This window comes from Nomascus leucogenys, chromosome 19, assembly GCF_006542625.1.
Source record: "Nomascus leucogenys isolate Asia chromosome 19, Asia_NLE_v1, whole genome shotgun sequence".
NCBI classification, from domain to species: domain Eukaryota; kingdom Metazoa; phylum Chordata; class Mammalia; order Primates; family Hylobatidae; genus Nomascus; species Nomascus leucogenys.
This window is the reverse complement of record NC_044399.1, coordinates 1,619,407-1,641,593: the sequence shown is the minus strand read 5'-3', so window position 1 is coordinate 1,641,593 and position 22,187 is coordinate 1,619,407. Positions and strand designations below refer to the sequence as shown.

General features: G+C 45.7%; 1 protein-coding gene across 21 annotated transcripts in view; it reads left to right on the top strand.

The window, feature by feature from the left end:
- The window catches only part of MYT1L (myelin transcription factor 1 like), a 531,685-nt gene that overhangs the window by 373,918 nt on the left and 135,580 nt on the right, over positions 1-22,187 (top strand). For all 21 annotated transcript variants that reach the window (XM_030799643.1, XM_030799637.1, XM_030799642.1 and 18 more), the window contains one exon: positions 4,754-5,106. In XM_030799643.1, the coding sequence (XP_030655503.1) occupies positions 4,754-5,106 (353 nt within the window). The remainder of the gene's footprint in view (positions 1-4,753; positions 5,107-22,187) is intronic.

The window sequence follows — 22,187 nt, the reverse complement described above, 5'->3', positions numbered from 1 at the left end:
GAACTCCTCACTTTTCTTTTCCATGTGTGCTTGACTTTCCACACACACTCACCTTCTCCAACTGTCTTGATCAACTATTTTTTTCTACTCTTGCTTATTTATTGTCCCTCTTCCTCCACCACCTTCCCACGCCCAGCAAGTTCTAATGGAGCGGGAGCCATGGCAGCTGCCAGGAGATGGAAAGGCAATGAAAGCAGGCGGGGCCCCGTGCAAGGGAGCCAGCCAGCTGCAGGTGCAGGGGAGTTCAAAGGATGTGTGAGCAGGAGGCAGCCCGCCCCCCACGCCTTGATGGCCCAGACATGCTCTCCAAGGTTGGGATTCAGACACCCACCACAGCAATGCTCTATGGCCCAGACCCCATCCTTCCAAACGTCCTCCTAGCCAGACACGTCCTCCAAACTCTCAGCTGTCCCAGGGGATCATGAGTGAAGCCCAGTTGTGCTCCCTTCTAACTGCAGCATCCATTTTAAGGGAAATCTCCACTGCCCTCCTCTAAACCTCGTGAGGCCAACATTGCACAGTCTGAGCAACAAGTGAGCTGTCTTGAAAAGGAGGGCGGCTGTGCGTGTGAATGAGCAGGGAGGAAATGAAACAGGAGCCCCACCTTACACCCTCCGAGGAAGCTTCCAGTCACCTCACTGAATAGCACCAAGCCAGGTGGGGTGACATCACTTCCCAGCAATTGGGACTCGTAGATGGTCACGGTGGGCTTAGTTATCTGTTTCAGTGAATGGTGCTGTGCAGGTGGCCTCAATGCAGAACAAACTGTGTCAAACAAACGTATTGACACACTGACGAAGGAGAAGGAAGCTGGGAAAACCTCCGGTCATTATGACCCACGACACCAAGGGCAGGCTCTGGAGGAGCCATCCGTGCACGGCTGCATCTATTATCTGCTAACTGGACAAACATAGAAGGTATCCACCAGAACCAGTCCACTCAGATACAGGTAGCCCTGCGAGGAGGTTGGTTGGCGTTGGGCTTAGACTTGACGGGTTGTCCGGTGGTGATTCAGCATGAAGGTGTGGCTTGCTCTGAGATGATTATCTCAGATTATCCCCTCACAAATGAAAATGTTTGCATAAAAGGAATCTATAGATGAGTATTTTTTTCTTGAATTATCTGGTGATTAAAATTGTTATTCTTGTTTTGCTTATTATGTTTTGAAGGGATGGTAACATTTCACCGTAGTGTTTCAGGGCTGATAGAGACTTAGAAGTCATCTAATTGCCCTCATCTTACAAATTTAAAAAGTGGCATCCAAATTGATGAAGGGATTCCCTGAGTCACGCAGCAAGGTGGAAATGAAGTCCCTCAGCTCTTGCCCCTACCCCATGCTTGTGTCTTCCTGGGCAGCAGTCCCCATCCTTTCTGGCACCAGGGACCGGTTTCATGGAAGACAACTTTTCCATGGTTTGGGGGTGGAGAGGATGTAATTCAAGTGCATTATATTTTTTGTGCACTTTATTTTTATTACATTGTAATATATGATGAAATAATTTTACAACTCACCATAATGTAGAATCCGTGGGAGCTTGTTTTTCTGCAACTAGATGATCCCATCTGGGTATGATGGGAGACAGTGACAGATCGTCAGGCATTAGATTCTCATAAGGAGCAGGCAGCTTTGGTCCCTCATATACACAGTTCTCAGTTCTCAATAGGGTTCAAGCTCCTATGAGAACCTGATGCGGCCGCTGATCTGACAGGAGGCAGAGCTTAGGTGGTCATGAGAGCAATAGGGAGCAGCTGTAAATACAGAAGAAGCTTCACTCGCTTGCCTGCCGCCCCCTCCTGCTGTGTGGCCCAGTTCCTAACACGCCACGAACCACAACCTGTCAAGAAAAACTGGTTTCCTAAGAAACATGAAACTGTTTCTTTTCGCTTTCACTAGTGCAATTGGTCTAAATTGTTTTAGAAGTATTGATAGAAGAAGCAAACAGGACAATCATTAGTTTCCAAAACTTTAAGGAGTGACATTTTTGTTGGATAATTGGATACCTGAATAAAAATAATAAATAGCAAAAGTTTCTTGTTATTATCACTATTACACAGCAGTTCCTATCATTCATGGAGTACCTAGTAGGTGCCAGGTACAGTACTAACCTCTTTACATATATATTTTTTTCATTTCATCCTTAATGCAGCCATGTGAGATTAGCATTTTTCTGACTTTACAGCTGATGATGTTAATGTATAAGGTTGAACATCTGTCCAAAGTCAGTCAACCAACAAGACCTTCCATGGGCAATGCAAGCTCCTCCTGGTCCACACACACTGTGTCCTGCTCCCACACTCTCTCCCAGCACCTTCTTACCCAGGGTCTGACTGTACTAAGAAGCTCCGTCACGGCCCTTGGTCCTCCTGGCCTCTTGTCTGTCTGATGATCTGGGCACCGTCCTCAGCTCACCTTCTCATCCCACTCCCCGCCTGAACATAGCACTGGCTGTCTTCTGCTCCCCGCATCTCTAGCCTGCACCTCCTCTCTTCTATCCTCCGCTTCGCACCTTTCCAACATGCATTTTAATTGCATTATTGAGTGCTTGAAAGAACTCGAATCACTCCCTGTTTCCTGGGTCAAAATCCAGAGTCCCATCATTCGTCCACGAGGTTGATCTGACCCCGCTGGACTCTCCACTCTGACATCCACCCCCGGCCCAGCCCCACTCTATGCTCCAGACTTTGGGGTTTGCTTTCGTTTCAGTTTTCTGAGCCCGTGGTGTTCTTACATACGTTCATGTCTTTTGCAGATTGTTTTAATTGGGATGTATTGAAATGCTTTGTTTCCCTCGCAGACATCCTTTACATATCTGTGAAAGCTCATCAGCAGCCTCACCTCTTCCTGAAAGCCTTGCCAGCACCCGTGCATGCCTGCCCTCTGTGTACAGGACATAGAACCCTCTGCACGTTTTCATCATGGGATTTATCACACTTCATCCATTCATTCCACAAATGCCTGTTGAGTGTTTATGACATGCCGGGTGTTTGGCGCATGGTGTACACAGGAGTGAGTGGTTCTAAAATGGTATTTGTGACTTGTCTAAATCCCTTGTTAGAGCATAAAACCTTGGTGTGAGGATCTGTGCCACTCAGCTCTGAACTCCTGCATAGCCCAGGACCCAACATAGAGGAGTTGCCCAAATAGTACACACTGGTCAGGGTCATGACTGAATGATGATTCACTACCCCAGATCCAAAGCCAAGCTAGTCAAGGTGTGCAGGACCCCCCTGCAGAATAATGGGCCAGTGAGAGAGGCCACACATCTCACCCTGCAGAATAATGGGCCAGTGAGAGAGGCCACACATCTCACCCTGCAGAATAATGGGCCAGTGAGAGAGGCCACACATCTCACCCTGCAGAATAATGGGCCACTGAGAGAGGCCACACATCTCACCCTGCAGAATAATGGGCCAGTGAGAGAGGCCACACATCTCACCCTGCAGAATAATGGGCCAGTGAGAGAGGCCACACATCTCACCCTGCAGAATAATGGGCCAGTGAGAGAGGCCACACATCTCACCCTGCAGAATAATGGGCCAGTGAGAGAGGCCACACATCTCGTTCTGCAGAATAATGGGCCAGTGAGAGAGGCCACACATCTCGTTCTGCAGAATAATGGGCCAGTGAGAGAGGCCACACATCTCGTTCTGCATAAATGGAGTGTTTGCCTGCAGTAGTTTGCCTCTATGTCTCCCCTACCCCACCTATTTTTTCGTAGTATATATATTATTTCTACAACAAAAATGAATTTGTAATGTAGCTTTGAAAATCGTTCTTTCTCAATGAGAACACTTGGAAACAGGATGGGGAACATAACACACCAGGGCCTGTCGTGGGGTGGGGGAAGTGGGGTGGGTTAGCATTAAGAGATATACCTAATGTAACATACCAACATGGCACATGTATACATATGTAACAAACCTGCATGTTGCCCACATGTACCCTGGAACTTAAAGTATAATAATAATAAAAAAAAAGAAAATCGTTGTTTCTCAAGGAAAGATTGTGAGCTTCTGCTGTAAGGAAGGGTCTCATCCAAGCCTGGGCCAATTTCAGCGTGATTTAGTGGTGATTACCGCTAACACTGAAGTTGTTTTCTGGAATGCTGGCGTGGGACTAATAACATCTAAGACTGAGGAAGTTCTGCACAACTTTGAATGATGCAGTTGCTTTCATACAACATTGACAAGCCCTATGGCTCATCTCATTTCAGGAGGTTATCAAGTCTAAAGATATAATTTAATCCATAAAATATACAAATCCAAATATATCCAAAGCTCTTTCACGACATAGACATTTTTATATTTTACATAAATATATATGTAAATATAATGTGATTAAAATAAATCTTGCTTCAGATGTATATTATACATAGTATATATTTGGTAAAATGTTTCATAAATTAAATTTGTATTGTCAATTGCATGTTACACACATTATGCAAACCAACCTCATGAATTTTCGTAGGATCGCTGGAATTATAGGAATGAGGGACTAGGAGACTTGGACTAAATGTGAATGGTAACTAGACAAATGTGAGCTGTATTTATTTGCACTATCACTTCATTAACAGATTTCAGCACACTTCAGGGAACATGTATGTTTATGTGTTTCTGGTGTTTGTGCTGATGACATTCATGATAAGCCTTTAAGTACCTTGATCAAGGCTCCCATTGGTCTGATTTTAAAAGACAGTAACACGGATATTTTTTTTTCTCTCTCTCCCCTGCCTTCTCTATTTTTTTTTATTAGTGTATATGGTTGTCCCTTGGCGAAAAAAAGAAAAACACAAGATAAACAGCCCCAGGAACCCGCTCCTAAACGAAAGCCATTTGCCGTGAAAGCAGACAGCTCCTCAGTGGACGAGTGTGACAGTGATGGGACTGAGGACATGGATGAGAAGGAGGAGGATGAGGGGGAGGAGTACTCCGAGGACAATGAGGAGCCAGGGGAGGAGGACGAGGAGGACGAGGAGGGGGACCGGGAGGAGGAGGAGGAGATCGAGGAGGAGGATGAGGACGATGACGAGGATGGAGAAGATGTGGAGGATGAAGAAGAGGAAGAGGAGGAGGAGGAGGAGGAGGAAGAGGAGGAAGAAGAAAACGGTAATCTTTAAAATATTAGCAAAGTAACAAGTCGTGATTTGGGTCCACTGTTCAAGGTGAATTGCTGGCTGTTACTATGAATGACTGGCATATAAAGAAATCATTCTACTCAGTCAATACTGAGAAAATTAACCCCTTATGTGAACTGAACACTTCTGTTAAAGAATTATTCAGATTCGCTGTTACACTTCAGATTTTATGTCAGTCTAATTTTTATTCAGGTTGGTTGTCAGTAATTTGCTGAGATATTTATGGTGTACCTTTTTGATTAGCTTAACAAAATGTATCAAGGAAGTTAAGTTATCAGACCTGGTCTTTAATTTTACATTTTCCTGAATGCTCTATCCATGAGATACAATGATTGGGCAAAACAGTGTTGTTGGAATGGCTTAGCCCAGGTACCTCCTTAAGGGAGTTGGAAGTCCTGCCTAATGACTGGTACATCAACCAGAAAAGTGGGTTTTGTCTGTAGATTGCCAAAGCTTTGCGTGAGTGATGGTCATGTAATTGGGATGAAAGGAAGTACTATTGCTATGAGATAATCAATCAGCCTGTCATCTGCTTCCATATGTGAGAGCTGTTTCTCATCTGGGGTTTCCAGTGCTCTGAGACATGCGAGGGAGAAGGCCGCCATGCTGTGTGTTGGGAATGTTCCCGGCAATGCGTTTACGGTGACGTGGCTTTCGTGTCCAGTATTCTGTCACTATCCAACACACAATACCACTTCAGAACTAACCCTTTCATAGAAGTCATTTCTTCTGAGGAAAGAGATGGAAGTTTTGTGGTTTTGTTTGTTTGCTTGTTTTTTTGCAAAGCCTAGCTATCATCTTTATTGGCTTAGGGTTTTCCTCATAGAAATGCCCAAACATGTTGAAAGTGAAGGGAATTTTCTTTCTTGCCCCTCTCCCTTGGGCTCAAAAGTTCTTCAAGAATCTGATTTCCAGGAGAACTAATTTCTAGACACAAAGGGTAGTTGTTTCAGCCAGTGGGTAGGGCCTCCATACATCAGGGAGATGTGAGTTGCTTGTTGCTAATCTCATGTGCAGGCTTAAATTACCACTCTTCCTTCAGAAGTCAGAGGAGTTTGTACTAGGAAACCTGAATTTTATGAAATAATCCTAGATTGTTACAGTGGATTAAGATTCTTATGCAAACAATCCATCACTTACATATACATATATACACAGGCACAGATAGATAGAAGATAGATAGATAGATATGTATATATACACATAGATGCATATGCACACACATAGATAGATAGATATACACATAGATGCATATGCACACACACATGCATTACATAAATTAAAATTAGTATCCCAAGATTTTTTGTGTCGCTATGGTAGAATGCTGGGTGGAGAAGGCCTATCAGAACACATATCAACAGACTTCCATCATCGCTATTAAATCTACCAGGGACACAAGGCACCAGTGTCATTCATGAGATGCTAAGAATTAAAATAATAGATTTGTGTAGCAAAATATTTGGAAAGTAGATCAACCTGGCAAATTATTTCTGGACACTGTATTAAGTGAGTGTCATTTTGAGTGACCTCATTAATTGTGGAGGCTGATTAATGATTTGTAACTTGCCCAGGGCTTACTAGAAAGATGGTATACAATGTGGCTCTTTCACGTCCTCATCCTGTTTGGAAAGCAGGAGGCATTCATGTTTGGTGCGACGGATTAAGATAGGAAATCTGTAAATAGGTATCGTTTACACCAGGGGCCTTAACCAGGTTTTAAGTTTTGCTCTTCATTTTCTAGAATTAAAAATTCAATTTTAGTTTATTTATGGTCAAATTTAAATATTTCTTTAAAAATACAAAGTGATATACTTTGAAAGGTAGTCAGAAGCCCTACTGAAATAGCTTTAGAATGTGACTGTGTAGGGTTTGTTTATTCTGACTTGAACACTTAGGATATAATTTTTAAACGCTAGAAAGCAAACTAGAATTAAAGACATTTTTGCCAGAAAAACGCAAGTAAATGGGCACCCAGTGGATGTGTGACAGCACCACCAAAGGAACAACTGGCTGATTGTGCCTCAGAACCCAGGATTTCTAACTCTGTGGCCAGACCTGGCATGGTGACCACCACTCATGTGGTCAGCAAATGCCGAGTCTAGAGCACAGAAGACAGGAGGTGCTGAAAGCAAACACTTGTGAAGAGGTAGCAGGACCATGAAAGAATTCATAGTTAATTGTTGGGTGCCTGGTTTCAGAATTCATGTTCAGCAGCTGGCTCCCCAAGGAAATAACTTCTATTATGACCTACGACATGACATTTAAAGGAATCAAGTGAGCTACCCAGGAAGGGGCAGCCACAGGGAGATGAGAGATAACCTACCTGCTAGCAGTGTGAGACAGATGCACCCAGTTTACTGACCATCCTGGCAGGGTGCAGCCACAGGGAGATGTTGTGAGATAACCTACCTGCTAGCAGTGTGAGACAGGTGCACCCAGTTTACTGACCATCCTGGCAGTACAGCGTGATACTCCGCTCCCTTTCAGAGAGCCTCTCGAGAGAATCCCAGATCCCAGGCAACCACTTAGAACCAACAGCATTTGCATGCCCTTGTGGAGACCTTCCACCAGGTTTCCATTGCCACAGTTTCTCTGGAGGGACACCGAAGGCTTGTTTGATTTCTAAGGCAAACAAATGCATTTCTTCTAAGAATTAATCACCTGAGAGGCCTGATCCCTGGAGACACGCTCACGAAGCCTTTCTCTGGGAGAAAGACATCTCCACTGGAGGAACCCCACATGGGTGTTTCAACACCCCATTTAGCCAACGTCACCTGCAGGTACTCCAGCTGGATGGAATATCTTCTAGTCTTTTATACCCTGTCAGAGTCAGAAATCTCCAAGCAGCTTCTATATCAAAGGAACAGGATAACTCTGTTGATAGAACGTTCATTTTACGTGATCAAACTCCTAGCTATGTTTAATGTATTAAAAGGAGGCTTTGAAAGGCGTACATCAGCCCATCTCCTGTTTGAATGTTCTCACTTGTTGAGCACGTTGTATTTTACCTCACTGTTAAATGTAGTGCCAAAATCACTATCAGCAAATGTAAATGTCTACCATGACAGCAGTATCTTTAATGTGAGATGTGCAGCGTAAGTATGGGAGATTCCCTACGGTGCCTACCAGAGACGTCCTTTTGTCCTCCCTTCCAGTGGCTTGGTAGAAACCATGCACTCCCTAAAAGCTGGGGGGTCCCATTCCTCTGATCGCTGGAGTTCTGGGTCAGCATCCCGAGGCTGGCCTTTCATGTTCCTTGGGTGACACTCTTAGTGGCTGCTATGTCCCTGGGCCAGCAACTGATTCCCCTGAAGTTGATTGTGCCCCTTTTCTAACACATAGAAGCACAGACAGCGACCTGAGATTAAAAGGAAGCCATGTGGTCAGAGCACAGAGCGGAGTGTGACTCCCGTGCCCATCCTGCATGGCACAGGTGGCCGTCTGCAGAAACCAGGGCATCGTGACGGAGCTGCTGGGACAAGGTCATGCTGGCCTCAGCCTTGCGAGTAGAGAGAAAGTCTCAGGCGATTTATCCCGGCTGGATGCCATTATTTGTTCCTCCAGTCCGGTATTTTCACCTCTATAATAAACTGAAATGTGGACTTTACTAAGAGGTTTTGTTTTAGATAAAACAAATGTATACAAACTCCCAGATTATTACAATAGGAACCCACAGGTTATAGAAGGACTATTATTTATAATTTAAGATTAAGTATTTATTTTAATTTCAAGGATCCTCCAGCATTGTTGCTTATATGAATCAAAATAGTCCTAATAATGTAAGTTTCCAATAGGCACATTTAATCACATTATTGAGTTTGATCTTCACAGTGATTGCATGAGATGGGTAGGGCAGAAGCTCTTTTTCTCTCATCCTACAAATTAGAAACTGAGGCTAATTAAGATTATATTGTTTTCTGTAGGTGGTGGACAGATAATCAGACATTTTGCATGGTTTTCCTTGTAATGGAACTCGTGTTCTCCTGATCCCCTTCTGCTTATTTGAACAACAGGGGATAATACCTGAGAAACTCATTGCAGATTAAGTTCATATTTAATTAAGCAAAGTTATATTTATTATACGTAGACCTACCATAGGCTGGTCTTTTGCATGAAGAATTTTGTTTTCAGAATACATCATTACAGTCTAAGTTTGCACCAATTAAAAATCCCCTTGTTATCCTAAAGTTAAGAACGTTATTGTTCAATGGCCATAGATTTTTCTATTATCAGATCTTTTTATGTAATGATAAATATTTTTTGGATTCCTGTGATTTGAGAAATATATAGTAAATGGATATATAATACCTAGCAAGGTATGGTTTATGTTCATATTCCAGTTCACTAAAATATCTCTAAATCAATGTATACACACACATACGTATATTCTTTATAGCAGATATTGCATCTTCCCTTAGACAGGAATCAACATTTCCTGATGAAGAGCCTAGCAATGTGCTTTCTAGACTAAAGAAACCTTCCGTGTGTGCAGCTGCTTTTAGCACATAGATGTTGCTTTAAATGCCCTGTTTCTGGAATACTTTGGAGAATATATGAGGTCCTTTCTTCACTGCTCTTTACTGAATCTCAGGGCTGCCTGCCACTTGATCACGGGGTTAAATCAGGTGACATGTAGGTGTGTTCCTTTTCTAAAGTCTTCCTGGCTTCCTGTACCGCGTTCTCCAGATCCGTGACCCGAAGGTGTGCGGTGGTGTCCTGGGCTGCTGGCCTCTGAGGAGGAGGGGCTGCGTGAGAGGAAATCTGTGTGGTCACGTTAGGGCCTTCTCCACCTGCGATCTGATGGCCACGGATGTTAGGGCCTTCTCGCTGTGCGATATGATGGCTGTGGACGTTAGGACCTTCTTGATGGGCGAAATGATGGCCGAAGCTGCTCTGGGCAAGGCATGGAGGCCACCCTGGGGCAGAGTCGATGTGGGGTCAGGGGAGTAGAACAGGAGGCAGGGCTGCTTTTGTTGGAGGAGTGTGCCGTGACTCTTCGGCCAGCTGTGGGATCACCATGGCCAGTAATCCGTGCCTGTTCCATTCTAGTATCAGGCTCTGCCCTCACCATAAATCAGTCCTGTGCATGGGACAATTTTCTAATAGGGCGTTTCCACTCCCCACCTTCTTTTGTAAAGGGAATTCAAGGCAGAACTCATGCTGTATAAATTCCTTCTCACAGAAACATTTCTTTTTTCATGGTAAAGTTCCCAGGGTGTGTTTTCTTTCAAACACGATGAGGTGCTAGCCCCAAGTTGCTAGAGCATCCTGATATTTGTGGAAGACAAATTTTCATAGGCTTGAGTTTTCACAGGAGGACAGCGTGGACGGGGTGAGGGGTCTGCTGTGTGGCCTCTGAACTCCCCAGCTTCCCTGCAGGACGCCGTTCTCCATATTGATTAGCCAATTATCCTCTCCTGTCTTTCTCAGGGAACTATCCCTGATGAGGAAAGCAAGTTGAAACGCAGACAGACTGTGAAAAGCAGAATTAGCCAACCAGTTTTCACTGCAGTCAGCAGAAAAGGTAATGAGTTCTGAGACCAGCATAGAAACAAAGATCATATGTTTGGTACGTGAGGCTTCAACCAGAGGAGACTGTGAACACAGTTGGGAGAAAGAATATGATGATTTGGTATCATCTTAAAACTAACCTCTCCCTGCATCCACGGAGGCATTTTTAGGACATGGCGTGTGCAGCTACGTTGAAGTACATGGCACTGCGTCTTGGGAATGAGTAATCATAGAATTAGACATTTTTAGATGTCAATATATGATTTTTAAAAACCTAAACTCTCTTCATGCAAACTGTGCAAAATTACAGAAATATAATTTATCCTATTTTTCATAAACCTTCAGGTACTTTGATACAAAGCAAAAATCTGGCTGCAAATATCATGCCATGTACATTTAAGATGCGGGTAGAGGCCGGGCATGGTGGCTCACGCCTGTAATCCCAGCACTTTGGGAGGCTGAGGGGGACAGATCACCTGAGGTCAGGAGTTTGAGACCAGCTTGGCTAACAGGGCAAAACCCTGTCTCCACTAAAAATACAAAAATTAGCCGGGTGTGGTGGCACATGCCTGTATTCCCAGCTACTTGGGAGGCTGAGGCAGAAGAATTGCTTGAACCCGGGAGGCAGAGGTTGCTGTGAGCCGAGATCGCAGCCTTGCACTCCAGCCTGGGTGACAAGAGCAAAACTCCATCTCGAAAAACAAAAAAAGGTGCAGGTGGATGCATAAAGTCCTGGGGAAACTCCTTTTAACATGATAATGAAAACAGAAAATGTAAGATAGTGGGGTCGAGTATGTTTCTGTTCAATTTGCTTATAAAGTCCACTCTACTCTAAGAAAATAACAGTTTATCTGCCACGCCTTGTGAATTTAGGTTTCATTCCAAGTTCTGGTTTGTCCACGGGTAGATGGAGTCAAGGAATGGGGTGTGTTTCCAGCTCTGGCTGTGCCACGTGTCCTAAGCAAGTCACCTAGCCTCACAGGACCTCAGTTTCACTCAAGATTAGGATAATAGTACGTGCCCTTCCTTCACTTCGCTGTCTTGTTGTGAAGCTTAAAGAAGTTGCAGAATATAAAAACGCTTGAGAGATATGAAGCAGTTCAGAACCATAACATCACAATTGTGATTAAGGACAATTTCAGCATGATATTACGCTCCCACGCATTTATTCACGCTCTTCTGTAACCCTGAACCTAACGTCCATGACCCCCTCCCCACACGCAGCAAGTATATCATGTATATTAAGGCTGCAAGAGTTTAAAAGATTCAGAATATCATGACAGCTCATTTCAAAACACGGTGTGTTTTTTTTCTCTGTGCCCAGAAGGGCACTGGGTTGCATGCAGACACAAAACTAAACAGGGTCACCATTTTCCGGAAGAAATACATAATGCAGTATGGAAGAGGTGTGTATATAAAAAATACAAGCATGATTCTCTATACAGGGCAGAATTAGAAGTCATAAACTGAGGTGGAGGCTTTAAGGATTTGATTTGAAAATAAGAACATACATTTCTGAATACCGAGGCTCACTAAACTTTAGATTGCTAAGAAAAGTGGTTGTGTGTCTCTGCAAGCTCTGCAGAAGCAGATCAGAGTCTTCTCTCTGACACGGATGAAATATGGAAGACTAGAGACAAAGAGAAGGAACCCTGATGTCCTCTCAAGTCCCTCCCAGTCTAGCACATTTATGTGGGCAGCCACCTGTGTCTCAAACCTATTGTGGAAAACAGAAGAACCAGAATTTTCAGTCTTATCTCTACTCCCTGGGTTCCCAGCACTGACAATAAAAGCAATCACTCTGGGGACAAGGAGTCTTCACCGTCGTCCAGCTGATCCAGAAAGTCTTTGACCTGTGCCTGTGTGTGTGTGTGTGTGTGTGTGTGTGTGTGTGTGTGTGTACATGAGAGAGATGGGGGGTAGGGGGAAGAGAGAGAGAAAGAGAATGAGACAGACAGAGAGACAGAGACAGTGGTGTAATTGGTTCGAATGTTTCAGTCTATCTCTGTCTGAGTAGCTATTGACTCCAAACAGCTCATTCTCTGGGTAGAAGAATATGACTCTTATATTTTTAATCCCTTAATTTATGTAAGCCAGATACCTAAAATGTCATCAAATAAAAAGACCCTCAAAGCTTTATAAATAAATGAGACTTCATGCATTCACCTTTTAGCTCACAGAAAGGACAGCATTGAAATCACTGTAGCACACAAGAACATGAAAGCACTGTCCCACATGTGTGCTGCTCTGCTGGTGGGCCGTTTATAGAAAATACGTGTCATATGAATACATATCTGTAAATTACATATATCAGGTTGTATATATATGTATGTTATAAAAATCAAAATTATAATTATATAATCTGTAATTTACAGATATGTATTCATATGACACATATTTTCTATAAATATATATATGTATATATATATGTATATAATATATGTTATAAAAATCAAAATCAAGCCGGGGGCTGTGGCTCACACCTGTAATCCCAGCACTTTGGAGGCCAAGGCGGGCGGATCACGAGGTCAGGAAATCGAGACCATCCTGGCTAATACGGTGAAACCCTGTCTCTATTAAAAATACAAAGAATTAGCCAGGCGTGGTGGCGGGTGCCTGTAGTCCCAGCTACTCAGGAGGCTGAGGCAGGAGAATGGCGTGAACCTGGGAGGTGGAGCTTGCAGTAAGCCAAGATCTCGCCACTGCACTCCAGCCTGGGCGACAGAGCGAGACTCCATCTCAAAAAAAAAAAAAAAGAAATCAAAATTAGAGCCCAGCTCCATCTTAACTTCCACCTCTGCATCCATGCTGGCCAACATGGCAAACCCTAGACAATGTGTTTATTTAAATGTAAATAAGTTAAATTCATTACAACTGAATAATGTTAAAAATTCACTTCCTTGCCATACCAATCGCATGCGCGTTGCCCTATGTGGCTCGTGGCACTGTGCTAGGCAGTGTCCACACAGAACTTCCTGTCACCTTCTATAGCATACCGGGGCACTGGGCACCTTGTCCTGGGCCTGTTGCCACTGAGCTCAGTGCAGTCTCTTCTCCTGATGCTCCAGAAACCCCATCTAAACATGCACACGTGTGTGCCTGAAGAGCCACACGCACCACCGTCTCCTGTGATCTGTTCCAGTCTTTGGATGAGGCAAATCACTTCAAAAAAAACTTCCCTTACACGTTAAGCCACTGGGTTCCTCTTTCTTTGAATCCAAAATTGTTCAGTCTTTGGAAGAATTCAGAAAATAAATTTTTGTTCAGTGTCCAAAGTGAAGCGACATTAACAACTTGAAGCCAAGGCATCCTCACCCCTCTGCTTTTTTTTCTGGCCCAAGTTGTGTTTTCTTCAGCCTAGGTGGTATTTCTTCCATTTTGGGGCTAGGATCTGTGTCACCTGAACTTCCTCCGAGTAGAAACAGAGATACCTAGGGACCAGGTCTTCTCTATCACCTGGGAGCCCTGGGGTAATTTCCGTGGCTCTCTGAGCTCTCACCTGGGTTCTCTGCAGAAGGGCCCTGTCAGCTCAGTGGGGGCTGTGGAAGCTGCCTGGTCCATTAGACCAACATGAGTTGGATTCCTAGATGTATGTCCTAGCCATATGACCTTGAATTCCTCCTCAGATCCATCCCTTCATCCACAGGATGATGAGAACGGTGTGAGGTGTGAAGAGTGTGTCACTCAGAGGTCCTCCGTGAGCCTCCAGGGAGTGTCCCAGGCACGCTGACACAGGCAACCTGGCTTCTGCCTGCTGGCGCCATTGTTCTCCTTTAGACTGTGCATGTGGTTGGCCCAGGCTTCCCTGGCTTCAGCAGAGGGCATCCAGGGTTGTGTCTTGATGCTGTGTTGGTGTGTCGCAGCTTCAACCTCCCAGCCCTCCACCTGCCCCTCCAGCACACTCCACCAGCACGTGGCTCCACTGCTCCTGGAGCTTCAGGCCCACAACTCTGAGCCTTGGCACCCTCTCTTTCCTCCCCCAGAACACTCTCCCTGGCACAGCTCACTTTCCCACCTCTTCAGATCTCTGCTCAAGTGGCACCTTCTCAGTGAGGACTTGCCCGACCCCCCATCCCATGTACTGTCCGTTGTCTTTTGATTTTGCTTCATTTTTCGTGGAACACACGTCACTATCTGGCATCATAGTATTTATTACTCTATTTTTATCTCTTTCACCAACTGCAATGGAACAGCCATGACTACAACGATGCTGTCTCTTTCGTTCATTGTTCATCTCTAAGTGTGACAATAAACAGCTGTTAAATGAATAACTATTATTCTGTTAGTTCCCTCCTCCTCCCCCCACTGCCATGCCCAGCAGAGCTTGCTTGTGCAAAATTGTGATCATTACATTTCTCTTGGATCTGATAAAAGGGTTGTGCTACATTGCCCTCTCCAAAGACTTTGCAGTTTTCAGTTTGATGAAAGTATCTAGGCACCTCAATATCTCACCTAGGTAATACATGGCTCATGGAATTTCATAAATGCCTATCTTAAATAGACATTTTCCTCCGTGCCTCAATTCCCTGTGTAAGATCATTCTTCTGACAGACATGTTGTTGCAGCTTAATCAGCTGTGGGGGATCTTCCAAAACCTGAGCCAGTGCCTCCCTAAGGCTGCTATTACCTCACACCATCAATGGCCGTGGGAGTGTAGGCAGTGTCTGACCTGTGTGCTTCCTTTCAGTTGTCAAGAAGGCTTTTGGGCAGTGACAGGAACCGAGATGACTTTAGAAATATGTGACTTCGTGGGGCATCCTCACGTATGTGTGAAGGGCAGACAGGCGCCTTCCTGGGTTCCCTGAGCCCTGCACTGAGGGCGTGGACAGGAGTGAGGTGATACACTCCTGTCCTGGAGTTGAGGAAGGCATTGCCCCTGCTGCACAGAGTCGATTGATTTACAGAGACAGAAAGCAAAAGACAGCAGCCGATGCAAAGGCACAGGGAAACAAACTTCGGTCCAGAGAGTCCCTTCTATTGGTGGATAAGTAGGTCGAGCTGCTCGACGCACAGACATTTATGGTAACGAGACGGAGGCCCAGAAATAACCATACAGAGAACAACACACGCAAAATGACTGGGAGTGTATTTTGGGTAATTTGCATATAATGCACCAAAAGCAGCTCCCCAGTAATTAGCGCCGAGAAGAACAAAGAAGCGACCACACAGACCCTGCAACGCCCGGCAGACGTGGGCATCGCTGAGGGTGAAGGAAGTGCCTGCAAGGCCCAGCAGACGTGGGCATCGCTGAGGGTGAAGGAAGTGCCTGCAAGGCCCAGCACATGTGGGCATCGCTGAGGGTGGAGGAAGTGCCCGCGAGGCCCAGCAGACGTGGGCATCACTGAGGGCGGAGGAAGTGCCTGCAAGGCGCAGCACATGTGGGCATCGCTGAGGGTGGAGGAAGTGCCCCCGCAGCTCTGTGAGGTATTCGAAGTGCACGCTAGGCATCCTGTCTGGCACTGGTATCAACCTCTCCAGGTGTGTCTGCTTCTCCGTCTGCCAAGGCAGGTGAGGAGCAGAGGGAAGGCCCAACCTGGGAGGGGAGATTTCCCCCAGGCCGGCCCCGCCCTTCTCCTCTCTAAGGGATGAGTGGTGAGATGCTGTCTCAGCAGGACCCAAGGCCATGACAGGCCATTTTCCCGCATGCAGGGTGTGTGCAGACAGGACCACAGACCTGCATAATCTCCAAAAGTCAGAAAAAACAGTGGCAAAATGCAGCACATAAGCCACAGGTCCTCCGGCCCCTCTAGTCAGTGTATGCAGTGCGGGAAGATGGTTACTAAGATGTAGTATTTCTACTTTTCTTTGTTAAAACAAAAATCCCAGGGAATTATGCTTATGACCTGGGTGAAAACTAATCTGTACAGCAAACCCCTGCAACACGAGTTTACCTATAAAACAAACCTGCACATGGACCCCTGAACCTAGAAGTTTAAAAACATGCCAGTCAATCCTAAATATTTTTATAAGCAATAGGGAAATCATATTCCGGACAGCATTCATTTTAAACAACTCTTAAGAGCAACTTTGAGTATTTTATCAGTATCTGAAAGCAAAATTCAGATGCCTCCTCACTTGTACTCACAGCTCCCAGCAGCCCAGAGCTGTGCCCTCCTCGTACCCAGCAGCCCCGATGCTTCTGCCCACAGGACCTGGGCGAGGCGTATGTGCCATCATGGAGGATCTGATGTGGGTACCTCACCAGTATTTGAAGCGTTGTGATTACAGGGAGGTGGTTATGGTAGGAAAACACCCTGTGGTTTAGAAGAGAAAGAAAAAAGGAGATCAAGGTGGAATCAGATTATGTCTGCATCTATTGAGCAAAAGAGGCAAATGAGTTATCAGAGAAGAGAGGGCCCCCACAGGGACCACAGGGGTGCCTTGAGAGGCAGGTGTGCTGCTCTGCTCCATGATATAGTGCCACTCCAGCAGTTCAGTGAAAGAATCAGGGGCGCCCAGAAGTAGGCTCTCCAGTCAGGTGACAGGTATTTAGGAAGAGATCTGGAACGTGTCATGTAGCACTTAGTGCAAAACTCAGTCCCTCCGTTCCATCCCCAGCTGTAGTTCTGTGTCCCTCCTGAGCGCTCACTCAAATTAGGGGTCTGAGGAAGGGTTCTTCTTGAGTGGAGCCACCTTCGGGCAGGCCTCCTTGTCTCTCCAGCTGAGGGAGCGTGCAGGACGTGAAGCCAAGATCTGTCTTTCCAACTTGAAGCAGATGAATGCCTGCTAAACACGGATCTTCCTATGTCTCAGAAAATTATCTTAAAGATGATACTGCGTTGTGACCCTCCGAATATGTACCGGTTTTGAAAGGTAGAGGAAAGGCTTGAGATGTAGGAAAACCAAGATGGCAATTCTAGACTCGTCCCTGTGGAGGGCGAATGAATGGCAAGCAGGTGACTTCAACTCCCAGGACCTAAGTTTCTTCACATATTAAATTTTGAAGGCATGATCTCAATAATTCTATCTAGCACTAAAATTCAAGGAAAATGGCAATGGCCGGCACTGGAGAAAATGTCTGTGCTAATCTGTACTCAAGATGAATAAGACTAGTGGGAGCTTCTGCTGGGAGAATTTTAACCTCTGTTAACTCAGAAATCACTGAACTGTGCACATGGACAGACTATTCTGAAAATGTCCTATGATACTGGAAATAAGACACAGAGCAGCACTGCTGAGTTAGATGCAGTAGGAAAGTGTGACGGTGATGTCTAAAGCGGAGCCAGGGACAGTGCGGCCTGGCGGGTAAGACACGTGCATCCCACTGTCAGTGCCGCGTCACCCTCCAGGTTCCCCTTTCACCTGCGTTGAACTGCAGGGCTCTGAGTTAGAAGGCGCCTCAGAGGTCTTCTAGTGAAGGGCCTCACTGGCAGTAGAGGATGAGGGAGACAGAGGAGGGGTGCGGGGACCTCGTGCTGGCAGTGAGAATAGCTGTTCCCGGAGCCAGGCCACGTCCTGTGCTGCCGGCAGCTGAGGGGCTCTGAGGTCAGCGCCGCACTAGGAGAGGTACCCGACTGAAGGCCACCCGGGCTGGGAAGGCGACTTCTCCCCTCTTATGAAAGGAAAGAGACCACAGTGTCTCAGCATGCGCTTAGGGCCTTTGAAGCCAGACGGAAATGAACTCACGCTGCTCCGCCTGGTCCTGGCCAGGGGAGTAAATGGTCTCCACATAAACATGTGGCCACTGCCCGCACAAGAGTCAGGGGTTCCAGGCCTGTCCTGCACCCCCAGTTCCCTCCCTGCACATCCTTATCCTGGCTCTCAACTGTCTGCCGCCCTCCTACCCATGCAATCCCTCGGGCTGCCCAGGTACCTGGAGTGGCGAACCCAGTGCCTTCCTGAATATCAGTCCAGAGTCCTGGATTTTCCTAATTTTCTAATCTTCTTTCCACATCAGAATGGACCCAAACTCCACTAATCAGGATCCTGGTGGATGGCAGGCTCACTAAGCTGGCAGTTCCAGCACAGCTCTGAGTGGTTGGTGATACAACCAAGCCTTCAGTCCATAAATCAATGTGGAGTATTGAAAGGAGAAAAAAAATCGGAAGATAAATGCAAAAATAGCAACAGCAACATTCTGAATGGCGAGGAAGAAGGGAGCCGCTTTACTCTCTACTATTGAAGTGCTGCATGGCTGGCTAACTAGTGTAGAATGTGCCTCCTGGGAGGCCCTGGGTTGAGAACTGTGCAGGCCTGCTTGCTCTGGAAGTGGAGGCAACACTGTAGAATGTTCAGGGCTGTGCTGCACCCAGAACTCCAGGTGGCTCCAGCTCTGCTGTTTCACAGTGAGTGATGGGGTAAACTGTCAGCCTCTGTGGTTCTGTATTGTCACCTTTCAGAGGGAGCAGTAGGTGCCCCAGTGCCTCTCTCATAGGGTCATCAGAGGAGCCAGACTCAGGTGAGTCAGACTATTCTGTACTCACTAATGTCATTTCCTCTGCACAGAAGGATGTGGCATATGAAACATTTATGGCCAGGTGCAGGGGCTAACACCTGTAATTCCAGCACTATGGGAGGCCGAGGCAGGGAGATCGCTTTGAGACCAGTCTGGGCAACACAGTGAAACTCTGTCTCTACAAAAAATACAAAATTTAGCCAGGCGTGGTGATGCATGACTGTAGTCCCAGCTACTCAAAAGCTGAGGTGGGAGGGTCATTTGAGCCAGGGGGAATGAGGCTGCAGTGAGCAGTGATTGTGCCACTGCACTCCAGCCTGGGCAACAGAGCCAGACCCTGTCTCAAACAAACAGAAAGAAATATATAGATGGTTTATGTGTTTTTTTTTTCCTTTTCATTGTGATTGCTGTTAAAACACCATCCTCTTTTCATTAGAATGAATACATTGTCATATTTCTGTATTTATCAGTCAAAATATATTTTCATATTGATTTATTTATGTAACAAAACACCACCTCTGTAATGCCATAGAAAGCAGTGGTCCTTCATTATTTGAAACTCACTGGAGTGCACCTGCAGACCAGGTCTCCTCCGACCCGGGGAAGTCTAGGGCGGTTTTTGCTTTGGAGTACAATCCCCTCCTGTGGCTTCCTCTGCGTTTTCTATTCAGTTGTACGTTTGCTCGCCTGGGGCCTGTGTCAGTGACCAGAAAGAACAGTAGCTCAATCAGGGCTAGATGTCGCAGGAATCAGAAGTTGTGTACCTCAGGGTGAGACCACTAAGACGCCAAGGCTTGTATATGAAGTTGTAATCCAGAGTTCTAACTCTACCAGACTCTAGTAAGGAGGGTGGAGGATAAATGGCCCACAGCAACCACATTTCTTTTGTTTAAGAAGATGTTTTCATTTTCTAATTGTAACTATGGAGCATAAATTGTTTATAACAATCTGACTCAAAAGAGATGAAATTCAGCCCTAAAACGTTTCATGAATCTCACTCATGGGGGTGTTGAAATCTCATGTGTAACGCAACACAAGTCAGGTTTGTAGAATAATTGGCTGATAGGAAGGAAGAAGGGCCCGTGAGATCAACCACTGAATGGGCTGTGTTTTCTGGGCTCAATTTTCTCACCTGGAGTAGTTGGGCCAGCTCTTCTCTGATTTCCATGCCAGTGCGGTAACTGTGAGTCCCCCCGGTGGCCAGCCCCAGGCTGACCCCTGCTGACAGGAGGCTCCTGCTCAGAGTCTGTTGCTGTGCAGCTTTGCTGGATGACAGATTTAAAATAGAAAACCAAAAAAAGGGAGCTGAGAATGCTTTGTTCTTCTTTTTAAACCTCCATCTAAATATGTGCTTTTACTTAGAACATAAACTTGTCCTTTAAAATAATTTCCTGATAAATTGCTCTTTTATCACACATACATTCTCCCTATTTGATAGAACAATAGTCACTACATAGAAACTAGTAAAATGGAGGCCAGGCTCAGTGGCTCATGCCTATAATCCCAGCACTTTGGGAGGCCGAGGCAGGAGGATCACTTGAGGTCAGGAGTTCAAGACCAGCCTGGCCAACATGGCGAAACCTTGTTTCTACATGGTGGTGCACACCTGCAATCCCAGCTACTCAACAGGCTGAAGCATGAGAATTGCTTGAACCCGGGAAGCAAAGGTTGCAGTGAGCTCAGATCGCACCACTGCACTCTAGCCTGCATGACAGAGTGAGACTCCATCTCAAAAAACAAAAACAAAAACAAAACTTAGTGAAATGGCCTCCTGCTTTTTGAGGTTGGAATGTTCATTTTGTGGATTGTTTGTATCACATTTTCAACCCCAGACTGGCCCAGAAAATTCGGATCTAGTTCCCATAGCCCATGCCACCATGTGACTAATTTCATTATTAGCCTCAGAAAAGCATACCTGGAAGGGAGTGTGTACAACCAGGGAGGGAATCCCAAAAGCTCACTGTGAACGACTTTGAATTCCAGATGAGGCTGATGCCCAGCAGGGACTCAGAGCCTGCTTGTTGATGGATTGACTGGCTGTTCCCCTCCATGAGCCCACATAATTAGGAGCTGACTTCATTTCACATATGCTTTAAAAGAGTTAAATACCGGTAGCTTGAGAAATTCCACTCACCTGCCAGGCTTTGAGGCCACCCACGCCATCTTCATGTGCCGTCCCCACGTTTGCTGCTGTTGGGAGAGGCTCAGATGACACTGAGCGTGGGAACTTTGAAGGAGGGTAGAAGCACACGGCAGGCTCTGTGCTCAGATGCCAATATGCTCTCCACTGCCTGTTTCCAGGTTTCTTCTACCAACGGGCTGCTCTCCCCAGCAGTCGGCTCTGGGGCCAATGATAAGACAGCAAACTGCAGTCTTTAGGAGGCATATCCTGTGACATGGTTCTTGTAGGAGATCTGACGAAGGGCCAGGAAGTTTTACTATCCCCACTGAGCTAATTAAGTCTTGGAGACTTGGGTCACCAGCATCACACAATTAGAAAGCAGCCAAGTCATGATGGGCGCCAAGCTGTAGAACTTCTAATTTCGTATCAATGCGGTATGAGGACGAACCATGCCCTCAATGTGCTTTGTGATTAGAGTATAAAGCTGGAGATGCATCGGAGGTGGTCCGCGTTCTGCTGGTCTCCAAACGGTTCAGGGACTTTCTCCTTGGCTGCTCTCAGCTTCACCCATCAGCATGGCTATGACGCTGTGTGAAGAGGCTTGTCCATTTTTGTTTTAATTTTGTCAGGGGAAGGTAACTTATGCATTGAGTGGAGAAACAGATAAATGTCTGATTATCAAAAAGGTGAGATGTACTTCTTAACTACGTGCTGCTGAAGGAAGAATGTAGGGGGGGAACAAACTGAAGCTAATCCTGAGATTTGGAATGTGGAGAATGACAAGTGTTGTACATAACACATTTGTAGGAAGGTGAGGAAGTTCACAAGGTGGGAACCAGGACCTGTTCCCCCTGCAGGCTTTTTGTGGCTTTAGAAGCAGCAAGGAGGATTAGACAGGCTTTCTCTTTCCTTGTTCACCACTTTCAAGGTCTGGCTTCTTTTCCAAATTCTTCAGGGCCACACAATGAGTTCCATAAAGGAAATGTAGGAGAACATCATGAAAATAGTGTCTTGCTTGACTGTG